Source organism: Eretmochelys imbricata, chromosome 15, assembly GCF_965152235.1.
Source record: "Eretmochelys imbricata isolate rEreImb1 chromosome 15, rEreImb1.hap1, whole genome shotgun sequence".
NCBI lineage: Eukaryota > Metazoa > Chordata > Testudines > Cheloniidae > Eretmochelys > Eretmochelys imbricata.
This window is the reverse complement of record NC_135586.1, coordinates 26,568,816-26,584,817: the sequence shown is the minus strand read 5'-3', so window position 1 is coordinate 26,584,817 and position 16,002 is coordinate 26,568,816. Positions and strand designations below refer to the sequence as shown.

General features: G+C 40.3%; 1 protein-coding gene across 1 annotated transcript; it reads left to right on the top strand.

The window, feature by feature from the left end:
* The first annotated feature begins 1,427 nt into the window (after positions 1–1,427).
* MORN3 (MORN repeat containing 3) lies at positions 1,428–14,972 on the top strand. Its single transcript, XM_077835325.1, has 5 exons — positions 1,428–1,572; positions 4,826–4,983; positions 7,781–7,940; positions 11,036–11,220; positions 14,904–14,972. Exons 1-5 carry the CDS (start codon positions 1,428–1,430, stop codon positions 14,970–14,972), a joined length of 717 nt encoding a protein of 238 aa, XP_077691451.1.
* Positions 14,973–16,002: the final 1,030 nt, after the last annotated feature.

Here is a 16,002-nt window from a genome sequence, read left to right as displayed (position 1 = left end):
TACATAAAAAATAATTACACCAACTATTGACTTATTACATATTTTGATTTATAAGTATCTATCTCAGTGCCGTCCACCCTTTTTAGCATGAAGCACAAACAAACAATTTTTTAAAAAGTCAAGGGACCACAATCGATACCCTACTCAGCTCAGGCAAAGGGATTGGAAACTGCCTGCAAATCCCTTTCTGGACTGATGACAGCTGCTCAAAGTATTCCACACCTCATTAGAACTTTTGCTGGGGCTGCAGGAGAGGAGATGGAGGCAAGGAGGGAGGGAGTATCCTTTCTTCCTCCCAGAAGTGATGGGGCCGATTCAAACACGTCAATTTAATAATCACAGATTTCTGTGTCCTGCACAAGAGGCACATCACAGAAGGAGACCTCCTTTGTGCCCTCTTACCCCAATTCTGGGTTGCTAGGATCAGAGGACAGTATGGCCCTTGTGTAAGTAGGAGCAGTCGTACGGGTTGCTCTAACTTATGTCAACCCTGCTTTCATAGTGCTAAGTGTTGCATCATTCCCCCGCCCATCCCTACACTGTGAGCTGCAAGAGAGAGCTGTGCAGGGACACAGGTTGCTCCTGCCAAAAGAACTCTCACCAAGGCTTCTGTAGCTCATTTATGTCCCCTGCATGGTATTAGAGCATCTTAAAGTGACTGGAATGGGAGCCATGACCTGGTCCAAAAACTTCTAGCAAAAATTTTACTTGAGTTTGTACCACTTTCAACAAGTAGTGTTCCTATGCCATTGTATTTATTTTTAACAGCACAGACACAGTAAATTAATTGTATCAGATCCTCAAGTAGAGTAAAATGTCACAGCTCCATTGACTTCAACTGAGCTGTGATGATTTACACAATTTGAGGATCTAGCCCATTGTGTATTCAGATATATTTTAATATTTTACATGCTGTATTTAAAAAATTGCTTCCTCCCTCCCCCCCCGCATAAAGTAATGATTGCAGTGGTTCCTTAGAAAATTTGGTTGATAGGATTTCTACCTCATTTCTTCAGGTTTTTTGTCATGTAGAAGAAGCCCTTGTTTGGATTAAGTGTGCTGAATGAGATTGACATTTGCAATACGTGCCGAAGACTTCCTGCATGCAGAAAGAGAATATTGCACACCGAAAATGTGTCCCATTTCAACCTATATTATTAATGGTCCCTAGTACTTTACACTATAATCCTTTATTTTCAGTTGCAACTATTTTATGCTAAGATGTTTTTTAAGTTTCTTATTTCTGTTTGTTTTGCCTTTAGTTTAGTTTACCTTTTTAAAAGCCAGATGTTAGAGTCTTGCTACTGAAATATTTGCATCATAAAATGCAGCTTATAGATGGAATGTTCTTCCTGTACCCACCTTGGTAATGTCTCTCTAGTTGCATTTCTGACACCTTTGTGTTTTCATTTCCAGCTAAGAACAATATGCCCATTGTAAAATATCCTAGGACTGTAGAACCTCTCTGGATTGAATGGGACAGGAAGGCACAGAAATGTGGATTAAGACATACGATTTATGCTGTCAATAGGGATCACTATACTGGGGAATGGTTGGACAATTTGAAGCACGGTAAGAATATTGCTTACTAGAAAGTGCATTATGCATTTATATGTTCTTTATAAGTTCTAAGGGGCAGAGATCTGTGATTAGTTTTCTCTGTTTCTAGAGCACAATCTCCGTATATACGGTGCTACATATTTATCTATCTATTATTATCTATATAATAAACTTAATGCAGAGTTCTAAAATGTTGCTCAAGCACATTTTCATTTGTTAAATAAAAATACTAATGTTCTGGTTTTAATAACTGCAAGTCAGATGAATGATGCTGTGCACATTCATAGCAAAACATTACTGTGAAAATACAGACTATTGCTTTAGTCAGTTATATGCACCTGAAACTACCTTGTCTGTATAATAAGGGTACATGATGAGGTGTGGGATAACGTTTTTATTGGCATAAATTTCAGTACATTGTGTATTCTGTATATACCACCTAGATCACAGAGGAAGTCGTTAAAAATATCTGAGAACATTTTCAGAGGCGTTATTGATACTGGGTGTAATTTTTAAAAAGTTCCTAAGTCACTTAGGAACAAGAGGCCCATTCACAGTCAATTAGGTGCACCCAAGTCATTTAGGTGCTTCTGAAATTTCCACCCTCTGTGTGTGTGTGTGTCCACTACTTCATGTTCTCTTTCCCTGTTTATTGCAGAAAACAAAATGAAAATATCCACTAGAAACTATGGAATTTTTATTGATATTATTTTTAAAAGTGTGTATATGTAGCTAGAAGCTGCTGTTGAGAAAAAAATATTCAAAATCATCTCTAATGCGGATGATCTAGTTTTCTTAGATGCCTTTTAGGTGTGGTGAATGGTTGGGGAGTAGTCATTAGTTTAAGGTGAAGTTAAGATCAAAAGGATAAATCACTAATTTAAGAATAGAAATTTTTATAAAAAGAATACAGCTTGCAAAAAATAGATTAAAAACCCCAAACATTCAAAGTTAAGATTAAATTTACAGGAAACCCAAGCATTAAAGGTATTTGATTTCACTGGTAAGGTGCCCTAACTTACCAATGGATTTTGAGGCCAATGCTACTTTGTTTGGTGATTTTGGTGGTGCAGTGACAAAATAGAGTTTATAATGAAAGGTCATGTGCAGTCTTAAATTTACAGTGACCCTTTGCTCAAAAAATACAAAAAAATCCAGAGATTTGGACATAGGAATAAATGAGGTCCTAACAACCTAATTAATTGATTTAATACCAGCTCAAGCTCATGCCCCTGAGAAGGGACAGAGCAAACTCCTTTGTCTTTGTTGGACCCATGCTGGCAGGGAGATCAGGAAAGATCCACAGGCAGTGAAGAAACACAGGCTGTCAACCCTGACCTCCAGTGGTTCCCCCAGGTGAGGGAGAATTGTTCACGAGTCACAAGCTCATCCTCAGCATTCTCACCCCTTCCAGACTGCGGCGCTCAGGACCTGAACTTGTATCCCTTAAGGCATGTGATACTTCCATACCGCTGCACTGGCCAGGGCTGGGGTTTGAGGCTTATGCAGATTGAGAAATAAATTATAAATGTGTATTAGTAGTGGGTCGCACGCTTCATAGCTTGTGTATGGCAAGCCCATTGCACACGCCAGAGGCTCTTTGCATTTCTTTATTCCCTCTACAAGCTCCTTGTGTGCCACCTTCCCATTCCGCTCGTTGTCAAGGGACTCCCTGCAACTCCCTTCAGCCCCCTCCTGCCAGGAGTTCTGTGTGCCTCATCCACCATTCATCTCATGTCTAAGTCTCCCATTCTCCACCCCCATACCAGCAGTTCTGTGTGCATTCCCATTCCTGCTTCCCCTTATGTCCTCCATGGCTCTGTGCACCCCCAATTATTTCCTCCTTTGAGGGGGTCCCGCATTCTCCTCTCCATGGCAGGTGCTTTGATTGTTATTCACCTATTTAAAATGTCTCAGTCATGCAGAAACAACAACATGTAATTTAGAGAAACAATCACACTCAAAGCAAATCTTTGGGAAGAAAAGATGGATTGAAAAATGTGCATCCAAACTATTGGGTGACTGGTTAAGGGTAGAGTTGCAGAAATTAGGATTAGTTTGTGAACAGTTTGCAAATAGAAAACAATGGTTAAATGCATCCTATAATTTATATTCACCAGCTCTCCTGTTCTCCCATGCTTCTTATGGAGGCAGCACCTTCGTGGGGCAGGTTCTACATTTTGCAGTCATGGGACAAGGAAAGTTTTTAATGTTTACTGATGTTGCTTGTACATCACAGCAAACCAAGTCAATATGAATATACAAGATAAACCCAAGGGTGGGAAGAACCCCAAAGTTTCAGAGCATAGAGAAGCATTCAAAAATGGCACTTATCCAAACCTATGGAGACTACCACCAGGCCCCACAATCCTCCCACTCCCCTGCCCTAAGCAGGCCTTTACCTCTCACCATCTACTTGGGCAAGCCTAGAGTGCTGCAAATCCTCTCTGGTGTTATTGACATTTGGACTCTATGGGGGATGCCCCCTTTCTGAGCCCCCCTTTTCCAGGCACTCCCTGTCTCTTCTCTCCCAGTGTGGCATCCCCACACTCTTCATTGACCAATCTTTGGTTTCCTCCATGGTTCCCCATCACCTACGCTCTCCCATGCTGCTAGCTGCTTCCTGGTTTATTAATTCCAGCAGGGAGAGCAGTGAAGAATAAAACAAGAAGAAGAGAAGGGCAGACCCTGGCCTCCCAGCCTCACTGTAATGGTCAGAGGTAAGAACTACAGGAAAATTAAAAATTATTGTTCAGTCTGGGGACAGATGGAGCAAAATCTGGGAGTATCGACCCAAAACAGGACTGTTGACAAGTATGAAAATGTAGATGTTAATGACATATAAAGGATCGGTGCAAAGAAGTAGTATTATTCCCAGCTTACAGATGGTAAACTGAGACCCAGGGAGATTAAGCGACTCACCCAAAGTCACACAGGAAGTTTCTGATAGAGATCAATAGTGCATCTGACTATCTGAATCACCAGCATGAATCTAGCCTCCTTTAGAAAAAGCTGCAAGCACACATATTTACCTGTGCCTTCTCATATTCTAGATTGATGAAACTATAAAAGCTTGTGTTCCTAATTGACCTCTTAAATTAAAAGCTGTGTGTAGAGAGAAACATGGTGTTCTGTCTCTCCTGTTTATATAGTTAATGACTCCTATTAAGCTTTGTAAAGATGCCCACATACTTTATAAATGCTTATAATAATGACCATATAGTAGTTTATGTCTTACTGTAGCTCCTGTACTTTGTTACAACAGGTAAAGGTACACAGACCTGGAAAAGTACAGGTGCAATATATAATGGTGACTGGAAGTTTGGAAAACGGGATGGATATGGAACATACAGCATTCCTGACCCTGTAACTAAAGAATACAAGAAAGTATATTCAGGCTGGTGGAAAAATGACAAAAAATGTGTAAGCAATCTTTGTTTCAAGTCTGTTACTTGAAATTACCTCTCAAGATTTTAGCAAGTGGCAGGAGACAATCTCATGTTTTGAAATTAGTCCAAAATCATGGATAGATTTGGAAACAAAATAAAACAAACAACAAAGCTTAAACTGTTGATTTTAAAATTACATCTGAGGCTAAACTGAAGGTATGAAGAGACATTCAGGAAAGGAATGCATGTGAGATCTATGAAAGCATAGTGAGGCTGTTATTATTTAGGGCTTTCTTGGCCTGCCTAGGTGGATGGCTGAAAGTTTGACCTTCCCTCTTCCCTTAGCTCCCAATGTTCTTGTAATTCTGTGTATGCTTTTGGTTTCCAAAACAAAATGCTTCAGTGCTTTATTTATTTTTTATATTCGATACCATAGAAGATTTAGTCTCAAAGCTAGTGTGGACATATAATATTCTGTGATTGTTGGGAGAAGGAATGAGATTAAGCTCTCCTCTGGGTTTGAATTTTGTTTACATTTTAAATTTAATTTTGTGCTGTTGAAAAATTGACAGCCCTGGAGACTAAAATCCTTTATCCATAGAAAAGGCTCACCATGGGCAATAGCTGTTACCCGCTTGCCTACAGTGGCCTTTCAATATGTCTCTGCCCTATAGACAAGTCGGTTTTCAAGGTCATTGAATCCTTGGTCTCTATTAAAATTGCCAGCAAAGAGGAGTAGTTGTAGTGTTGAGTCTTTTAAATGTGGGCACCTGTCCATTGACAGCTGGAGTGAAATAATATATAACCAAATAGCTGTCATATCATGACTACAAACCTGGGTCACATTCAAAACTAGAAGCAGAGAGACAAAAAGGTCTGTATCCCTCAACACATCCATCTAGTTTCTGCTATATTTGAATTCGGCAGAGGAAACTTGTTAAAAAAGTATGTATTGAAAGTGTTGCAAGAAGCTTAAACCAAGAGACTACTCAAAAAGGTTAGCGTTTCAAAGCGGGTCACTCTTCGTAACAGGAAAACCACCTTTGTAATAATGATTGCGGCCTTCTTACATGCAGAATCTTTTTGAGAAATATGTCCTGGTCTGCTAGTGAAAACCTACTGTTATTCTTTGCATGTGATCTTAAAATAAATTAACTGTCTTATATACCTCAATGGCAGGCACTTCCATGGCTCTAGACTCTTGAGGAAGGCCTCATTTCTCATTCTTTGAAAATATATTTTGAATGGTTGACCTTCAGTGAGTGATGTGTAATGATATCCTGATGCTGCTATTCCTTTACTTATATAAAAGCTTCCCATCCTTGAGGGGGCCATTTAGGGATCTGGGGCAAAAATTGGGGATTGGTCCTGCTTTGAGCAGGGGGTTGGACTAGATGATGTCCTGAGGTCCCTTCTAACCCTGATACTCTATGATTCTATGATTTGCATTCTTGAAGCTCAATAAAATTAATATTCAGAAAAATCAGTTCTTTCCAGAACTGATTTTATTTTTCTACTGTGATAAGATACTTTATTCCTCTGGGAAAACTCATCAATATCATGTAAACATTTCTGACTGATAGGAATCCCCAGAGTAGGGCATGCCTTTTGAGGTTGCTTTTTGGCTCTTCATAACAGGTGAATACATTGTGTTTCCTGCGTAAAATAAAATATGTGACCTTAATCAAGGAGTCCATTAACCAAAACCCACCACTAGCACCAATTGATTGTCAATTGCAGAAGCAACACTAAGGACTGAATAGGTTATGGAGACTGCATCACCATAAAAAGTAGACCCTTCATGACAAAATTGAAACAGATGGCAGGGGGCAGCATGGATGAAGCTTGGACTGATGTACCTGTTGTATGGATAAACAGAATACTTCCCTCTCCATGGCTGTCAATCCAACAACTTTTGACAGTGCTAAATTCATTATTAAATCCTTAAAAAAGAAAGGAAGGAAGCACAAAAGCTTTTGAGGGGAATTTCATGTGTTTATGATTTTTTGGGGGGGGAAGAATCAGGGAACAGTGCAGATTCTCTTCTCTGAGCTAAAGTGGAACTGAGTTTTCTGTTTCTGTGCTGCAGTCTTTGTTGGGTGTGTTTTCTCCTCAAAGTGCTGTGCAGTAGTTACTGTAGGTGTTTTCTGATGTGGCAGCTTACTTTTCCCAAGGATCTTGAGTATCTAGTAGAGATTCTTAGTCTCCCAAGAGTCAGTGGTCCATTGCTTGGGACTAGGAAAGGTACTGTGTCTTGAGGGATCATAGAATCCCCATTTTAAAGGACATCCCTTATTTGGTGCCCAAGTCTGTATGCCAGTAAAATCCAATTTGATCATACACTATGATATAAATTTATGGTTTTGTCCTGTGTAAGATTTTGTAGCAGGAATTGTCAGCTGGAGTCCCTTAAAAATCCTTTGTCCTGGAGAAGTTGTCCTTTATTTCCTTAAAACATAGGTTATAGGGATTGATCCTGCATTGGCCAAAGGCCCTCACAGTCAGAACTAGGTTATTTCCTCCTCTGATTTCTGCATTTCTAAAATGACAATGCATTAGACTTGGCCAAACCTGCATTTGTTTTGGAGACTGTCTCTCCTTCCACATATGGGTTGGTGCTTTTACACTTTTATTATAAAAATATAACATATTTACACTGTTCTGAATAGCTTCTGAGTCTGGATGCCATTAGTAATGTATACAAATAATAACGAGCAAGTTAGTGGCAGATCAGAGAACAGAACCAGGAGTCCAGACACTAAGCACTAAATATACGACTGTTTTTTAATGCAGAGAATGTTAAAGTGAGAACTGTAACCTTTTAATTTTAGGGCTATGGAATTAAGTTTTACTCAGACATGGAATATTATGAAGGGGAATGGAGTGGCGGGAAAAGAAGCGGCTGGGGCAGAATGTACTACAAGGATGGTTCCATCTATGAAGGACAATGGTTGGAAGACCAACACAGTGGCCAAGGAATGCTTCGCTTAAGTAGGTTCCAACAGCTTCTACACTTGAGACATTTTCTGAAACTTTGTCTTGACCTCCTGCACCCCATTTTGTCTTGATATCTAGGTAATACTTCCACCATCCCTAATATGACCTATTAGGGTGTGGATTCCTCCCCAAACCTTCCCCCTCGCCCCAGTTTTGGTCTTGGATTCCAGAGAGAGAGGGAGCATCTGCTGGATGGTATTGTTTTATCTCTTTGCTCTGTAGCTCACGAAAGCTCATGCTCAAATAAATTGGTTAGTCTCTAAGGTGCCACAAGTACTCCTTTTCTTTTTGCGAATACAGACTAACACGGCTGTTACTCTGAAATCTGTGAAGATGGTGAGCTAATGCTACCCCTATACAGCTCTGAGTGTCTCAAGCCAACACAGATATAACTTATGCTTACTATAGTAGTAAATTGCCAGGATGGGCAGGGAGGCAGGTTAGAGGATGTACTACTTGTATGAGTAAAGAACAAATGTCTCTGTGATCAAACCAAATGCTTTTACCAAACACAGTTTTTAACTGGTGCATCTGACAAGAAGTTTGGTTTCTCCAGTATTTATTTTTTCTGACTTTGTGTTTATTTTGCTTTTCTTTAAAAGGATATAACTTGTTTTTTGTTTGTTTGTTGTTGATTGTTAATCAATGGTTTTAAACACCATCCCTCTCCAAAGCCCTGTGCTCATTGGGATGAGTTCCCAACAAACACAAGGGATCTTTGGGGCTCAGCACCAGAAATAACATTGAACACAATACGTATGACTTGGAAATTTCAGGGAGAATCTCATCATAAAAATAGAATTTTGGATTTTTGGTTTGGATGGAGTTTCATCAAATGTAATCTAAAGATAAGAATCCCAATCTTTCTCAAATAGAAGATTTTGTGTTTCAGGAAGATTTTAGAAGGAAATATTATCTCCAGTGTTATGTGGGTCTTCATCTAATTGTTTCCCCAAGTGAATGCTGGCATCTTAAACAATGCCTCATTACAACTCTTTTGGCATAATGAACAAAGCTGATAATCAACACCACTGACCCACTCCCTTTTGCTGATGATGGGAACTCAACTTGAAGCACTCCTTCCACTTATACTAATCCATAACATTAAAAATTTAACCGGGCATCATGTTCTGAGCATTAATTGATAACACAGTACTGTCAGTTGAGGGCCACAATTTTTTAACTATGTGAAGGCTTCAGGTTTGACATGCCTATATATGTTATAGTTTAAAAAGTTGATTTTTAAACATTTTCTCTAATATTCATAGCTACATTATTATTCTCAGTTTGTCATGTTTGGTATCTTTGCGTTTGTGGGAGAAAGGGCTTTAGAATTATACCCAATTTGACCCATTTCTGACACAGTATTGTCAAAATTTCCACCAACTGGAGGACATGGAGGTGGGAGCCAGGGAGCGGCATGTTCCCCTGTGACACTGCAGAGGGTAACACCATTGAAATTATGATTTTGTAGATTTTTGCGAATCAAATGACACCTCCCTTACCTTGTATCATTAACTTGCCCACGCAATTACACGTGCTCCCAGCCTATCAAGGCTGAACCATTGGCTGCTGTCTTCTCTCTGTTTCAGAGCCCAGCTACTTCTGTCACAGCCTGGAACTGATTATAAGCTGGATTCCTTTTGGTTAAAATTAGCCAGCACAATTATTTGATGCCCACAAGCTTAATATATTCAGCTCAGTCTCTGGAAACATGCCCATGTGCTGAAAGCTTTGCAATGGGGAAAGAAAAGCAGTTCTTCAATGGAGGTCATGATGAGCTGCAACCCAAGATTAAATTGCTTATGCTGGCAGAATGCCTGGAGAGGGAATCTTAGACAAGGGAATCACACTGATTTACTGGCTCAGTTATAGTCAATTATAGGAAGGTTTTAAACCAGACCATAGCAAATCTACAACAGAGACCAAGGCCATGAACAATAGTGTTTCAACTGCCATGGAAAGAGTACAGATTGGACCTCCAGTATTTCAATGTATCCTGAGTGTTTGATAGAATGGGGCTATCAGGGCCAGCCTCATGACTTGCTGGGTCTCCAAGCTGCTGGGACAAGAGAACAGAAAGGATCAGCACGTGAGTGACCTTCTGGCTCACTATATACTGGATGAAACTTCATTAAATGTGGCACCCTCATTGTCCCTGGCTCCCTTCTACAAACCCAACCTAACCTATCTGTGTAATAGCCACCTTCAAAAGGGCGTTCCACTTTCTATTCTGTTGCCTTTACCAAGTGCTGACAATTCCCAAATACCCTAATGTTCTCTGCAATGTTAGCTCAAAAGTGTCACCATCACCACCAATGCAAAGGATGCTGGAGTTCACCTGGACCCATGGGTGCAACCAACCAATGTTATAAGTAACGTAGACAGAAATGAACACTATTTTGGAGTGGGGGGTGTTGTGGCCAGAAACACTGCAGCTCGGAAAGAGAGGCCCCAGAGTGGCCTGTTTTGAAATGATCATGATGGTGACTCTGGTAATATTCCAGCATCCCTCAGAGCTGAAGTCCTAGGTGACTGTCATAATCACAGATCTAATGCCACCACTGTGAAGGCTCTCTCATTTCCTTGCAGCTCTGTATTGAGTGTAGGTGGCACTCTTTCCTGTCCATCATGGTCTGAGTCTTAAACAATATAGAGTATAAAACTCTGTATAAAAAAGAGTCTTACTTCTGTATGCAGAAAAATTGTAGGAGGTACAGTAGAGCTGAGCAAATAATTTGTACATGTAATTTATCTAACAAATGTATTTTTCTGGGCATGATGTATTTTTCTGCAGCATTTGTTTAACATTTGCTATTCCTCAGCACTAAATGTGTTTACTTAGAATATTTGTGGAAAGTGAATACAACATGCATGTGAACACAGCAAAGTGAATCAATGCAACACTTAAAATAAGTATTTGTCTACATTTTTGCTCCATTAGAGTTTGCCTTATGGATGTAGCCAGGCAAACATTATATGTATATGTTGGCTTATCCGTGTTTTGTTGATTTGTTAAATTTCTAGTCACCTAATGAAAATGTGCACCCTTTCATTGTCTGTCCACATCTTTATTTGACTCATTACAGCAAATGAAAATCGGTATGAAGGAACATGGAAAGATGGAAAGAAACATGGCCTAGGAAAGTTTTTCTACCTGAATAAAGGCCAGTTGTTTGAAGGTTTCTGGGTAGCAGATTTTCCGAAGTGTGGAACTATGATTGACTTTGGACGAGAAGAAGCTCCTACTCCTACACAGTATCCAATACCCAAGGTAACTCTGCTTGGAAATTTAATGGTTGGTGTTTCCATAGTCAGCACAAGTTACAGCTGTCACCATTAGATTTTAAGCCATACATCTAAGTAGCATTTCTTTCTTCTTCGAGTGATTGTGTCCACATGGGTTCCTCACTCTTGGTGTGTATGAGCCCCATCTCATGTAAGACTGGATTCCTTTGGCCAGCGATGTCTTTTGGGGCCCCACCTGTGCCCTAGATGTCCTTGTGTCCCCCTACCCAAGGTATAAATGATGAAGTGGTATAAATGATGAATTGTTATCACCTGTGGCAGCGAGACAAAACCCTACTTAACTTTGAGTTTGCCTGTTGCCTTTAAAAAAATAAAAACTTTGGGTTTTTTTTTACTATTTTTGTTACTTTTTTTCCATAGGTAATTAGTAGGCTCCCTGGTATTGGGACTCAAGCTGTTATGGAAGAAAGCTAAATCTTCAGGGTTTAAGATAAGCCTCTCCTATGATGCTTCTATGCAACTCAGTGGTGGACACTTTACGCTTGAGACGAGTTGAAGACACGTCAACTCTTATCTCAGTTTTGAGGGTCCTGGAGAGGGAAGCCCATGTCTCAACTTGTCTCTGGAGCAGTGCTTCTTCCTACCCCTTCTTGAAGAATTTGACAAGTGGATCAGAACTGACAACTGGGGTCTCTTAGCGATCTCAGTCCTGGAGCTCAGAGTGGATCATGGCTCAACTGGGGCACTAGCTAAGAGGGGTATGGAGGGAGGACTGAGCCTTAGCTACAGCCTTTTTCTCCATGTCTGAGCACTTTCATTAAGTGCTCCTAAAGAAATAACATTAGGCAGGCATCCCTAGCCTTCTGAGTCAGCTAGGGAAAAAAGCAGCAAGTGGAGCAACGCTCAGGGATATACCTTTTGCCTCAAGGGACTTCCAGAATCATAGGACTGGAAAGGACCTCGAGAGGTCATCTAGTCCAGACCCCTGCAACTCATGACAGGACTAAGTATTTCTAGATCATCCCTGACAGGTGTTTGTCTAACTTGCTCTTAAAGAGCTCCAATGATGGAGATTCTACAGTTTATTCCAGTGCTGAACCACCCTGAGAGGAAGTTTTTTCCTAATGTGCAACCTAGACCACCCTTGCTGCAATTTAAGCCCATTTCTTCGTGTTGCATCCTCAGAGGTTAAGGGGAAAAATTTTTCTCTCCTCCTCCTTGTAACAATCTTTTATGTACTTGAAAACTGTTATGTCCCTGCTCATTCTTTTCTTCTGCAGACTAAACAAACTCAATTTTTTCAATCTTCCCTCATAGGTCATGTTTTCTAGACCTTTAATAATTTTTGTTGCTCTTCTCTGGACTTTCTCCAAGTTGTCCACATCTTTCCTGAAATGTGGCACCCAGAACTGGACACAATACTTAATGCCTAATCAGTGTGGAGCAGAGCGGAAGAATTACTTTTCATGTCTTGCTTATAATACTCCTGCTAATAAATCCCAGAATTATGTTTGCTTCTTTTGCAAAAGGTTTACATTTCTCCCCACTTCAGGAACCCCCACCCTCTTGGGACCTCCGTATAATATTAACAGACTTTTGTGTCCCTTCTTTGAACCCTTAGCACCCTTTATCCTATACCACCTATCAATGAAGGTTGCCCTTTTAGTATGTATTGCATCATCTCAAAGGGGAGGGGAGATTTCGTCTCTTATGGTGGGTCACCTTTATACAGTGTTTCATTAGGACAGTATTATTCCCAGGCCTCATCCCCAATTCCTGGCCAAAATTGTTTCAGAACTCCATATGAACTAAAATTAATTCATTTACCAATTTTCTTCCCCAAGCCTCACTCAACTCCAGGGAGGGGTGGGGGAACTTTGTATGCTTGATATAGTAAGGGCATTATCATACTACTTTAATGGGACAAAATCATTCAGGAACACACCTAGACTATTTGTGGCCTTTGCAGATAAGGTTAAGGGTCAGGCAATACATATCCTCACACAGATTATGAAAATGGGATTCCAGCTAAAAAATAACATGTTACAAACTAGCCAATTTAGAGCACTTAGCCTTTTGTAGTGGTAAACACCCATTTTTTCATGGTTTGTGTGTATAAAAACATCTTCTGTATTTTCCACAGTATGCATCCGATGAAGTGAGCTGTAGCTCACGAAAGCTTATGCTCAAATAAATTGGTTAGTCTCTAAGGTGCCACAAGTACTCCTTTTCTTTTTACCCTAACTATGGTTCTTTCAGACATGTTGTCCACATTATTTCCACAACCTGCTCTCCTTCCTCACTACTATGGACACCTACTCCTCAGGGATTCTGTATTGGCAAAGGAACTGAGGGACAGTTGGGCCTGCCGCCTTTTATGCTCTCAGTTTGGGGGTGGGGGGGAAGCAGGTAGAAGAACATCTAGGCGCAGCCCCAGTGGACTCTGTTGGCCAAAGGATCTTGAACTTGTGCACCAAGAGTGCAATCTATGCAACACCAAAGAACCAAAGTTACTATAAAGTAATGTTCTTTCCTCCCTTTGGTACAGTTAAAAGAGGTCACCACAAACAATGCTTGACCAACTCAAGCCTCACCAAAACCCAACATTACATCTTTTCTCTGCTCATTTCTTTGTCTAGTTTAGATATCAAGAGCTTTGGGGCATTTGTCTTTTTTGATAGGCCTGTTAGTAGTAGGCAAACCCATGGTGCTGCAGAAATAATAAACATTGAATGGTCACTATGGAAAAATAGTCTAGATCTTAGTTGCAAAGGAACATTTAGTTGTGACCGGAAAGAGTGCAATGTACACAACTAAAAATATTTATCTTTCAAGGCTTGTCAGAGATCATACAATAGAACTGCCTCTTCAATGATCCATCCCAAGAGTAATTGGATGAATTAGCCTTTCCATTGAAGGAGGATGTTCAGTTCTAGTTATTTGTTTAAATTCCCTACAGATTAAATTATAACACATCCACTCAAGGCTCTGTTCCCGCTCTGTGAACACAAGAAAGGTCCATCTAGCCCACTATTCTGTCTTCCAACACTGGTCAATGCCAGGTGCTTCAGAGGGAATGAGCAGAAGAGATAATCAAGTGACCCATCCCCTGTTGCCCATTCCCAGCTTCTGGCAAACAGAGGCTAGGGACACCATCCCTGCCCATCCTGGCTAGCAGTCACTGATGGACCTATCCTCCATAACAAAGAGAAAGTATCCACCTCCAGTATAGCTATAGTACTTTTCACCAGAATTAAATTAATGTAAACAAGAAGCCAACCAACTATTTAATTGAGCAGAATATTTTGAGCATTCAGAAAACTAGTGGAGAAGGGGAAACCAGCTGACAGTTTATTTGGGGCACTGGGTCGGCAGGGTCATATATTGAGCGCCATGGAGGCACCACTGCAGGGGGCTCCACAGTCGACTCGACGGATACTGCTAGGGGAAAACTTTCTGATAGCCATGCACGCAGCACCTGCATACCTAATTGGAATCGATATGAGCAATCATTCAAAGAATAGATAGGCACTTCCTGTCATCATAAAATGAGGAAAGTGTAGAAAGTGTTTTAAAGTATTAGTGACTGCAGGATAAATTTAAGTCCAGTTAAGAGGGAGATTCTACAGCAGCTCTTGAATAATCAGTGTTTACAAATCCTGAGCTTCTTTAATTACATTGCTTAAAATATTTGTGTTCTTAATTTAGATTGAACTGGCCAATCCAGATGATGTTTTAGAAGAGGCCCAGGCAATGCTTGACGACAGCCAAGAATGAGAACAGGCTGATGATAAAGATATGAGAAAAGAACAAAAGACTCATTGTTACTTCTTCATTTGAATCATCTTTCTAGATCTATGGTACATGAGACGGTGTGTTTTGTAAAGCAGAGAAGCAGCACCAAAACCTACTTGGTTCTCAAGAAATTAATTAGTTCCTCAAAACTGCCACAATGTACACTTCATTCTGTATTTCCATTTGGACAGGATCCATTTTACTCAGGAGTTTGGATGCTGAAGAGGCCTTATAGGAAGAAATAATTCTGCCCATGAATGAATTAGAAGTAGGTGTTGACCTCCTTTGACACTATATTATAGAAAACCTATGTCTGATCGTAAATCAATTGCCAGGCTGTTTTAATACCAGATAGCCATGGTCAAGTGGGCTGAAAGCCAAGCACACACTTGTTAGGATATAGATATTCAGGCCTGTCTGCAAAGGCCTGTACTTTAAGAATTTAGGTGTATTCTTATCACTTGGCTAGTTAGAGGTATAAAAGAAAGAATCAAAATCACTGTCTGCCTGTGTAAGGTCCTTCTCTTACTGTGACAGTCTGAGGCCCTGTTCTTAGGCTAAGGCCTTTGGCTAAGCAACAGAGGCAGCCATAAGCTGGGAAGCGACCGGTCACATCCTCACATTCCAAACTAGTCACACTGAAAGAAGGTGCTATTGGGCTGTTAGGAATACACTCCTGTCCTGATAATGCCTGTCACCTCCAGAGAAAGAGAAGTACCTAGAAGATGTAAAAGGAAATTTAGGTTGATAGCCTTCTGTCTGGTAAGAACTCACTTATCAATAGACACAGCTGGGAAACCCTTATGTCTTTATAGATGTAGTTGTGAAATCCTCACTTCTGTATTGTTTTGTCATTATAGTTCCCACTTTGCTATTGTTTATTGGCATGGTCTCTGTCTGGTTCTGAGATTGTTTCTGTCTGCTGTATAATTAATTTTGCTGGGTGTAAACTAATTAAGGTGGTGGGATATAATTGGTTAGCTAATCATGTTACAATATGTTAGGACTGGTT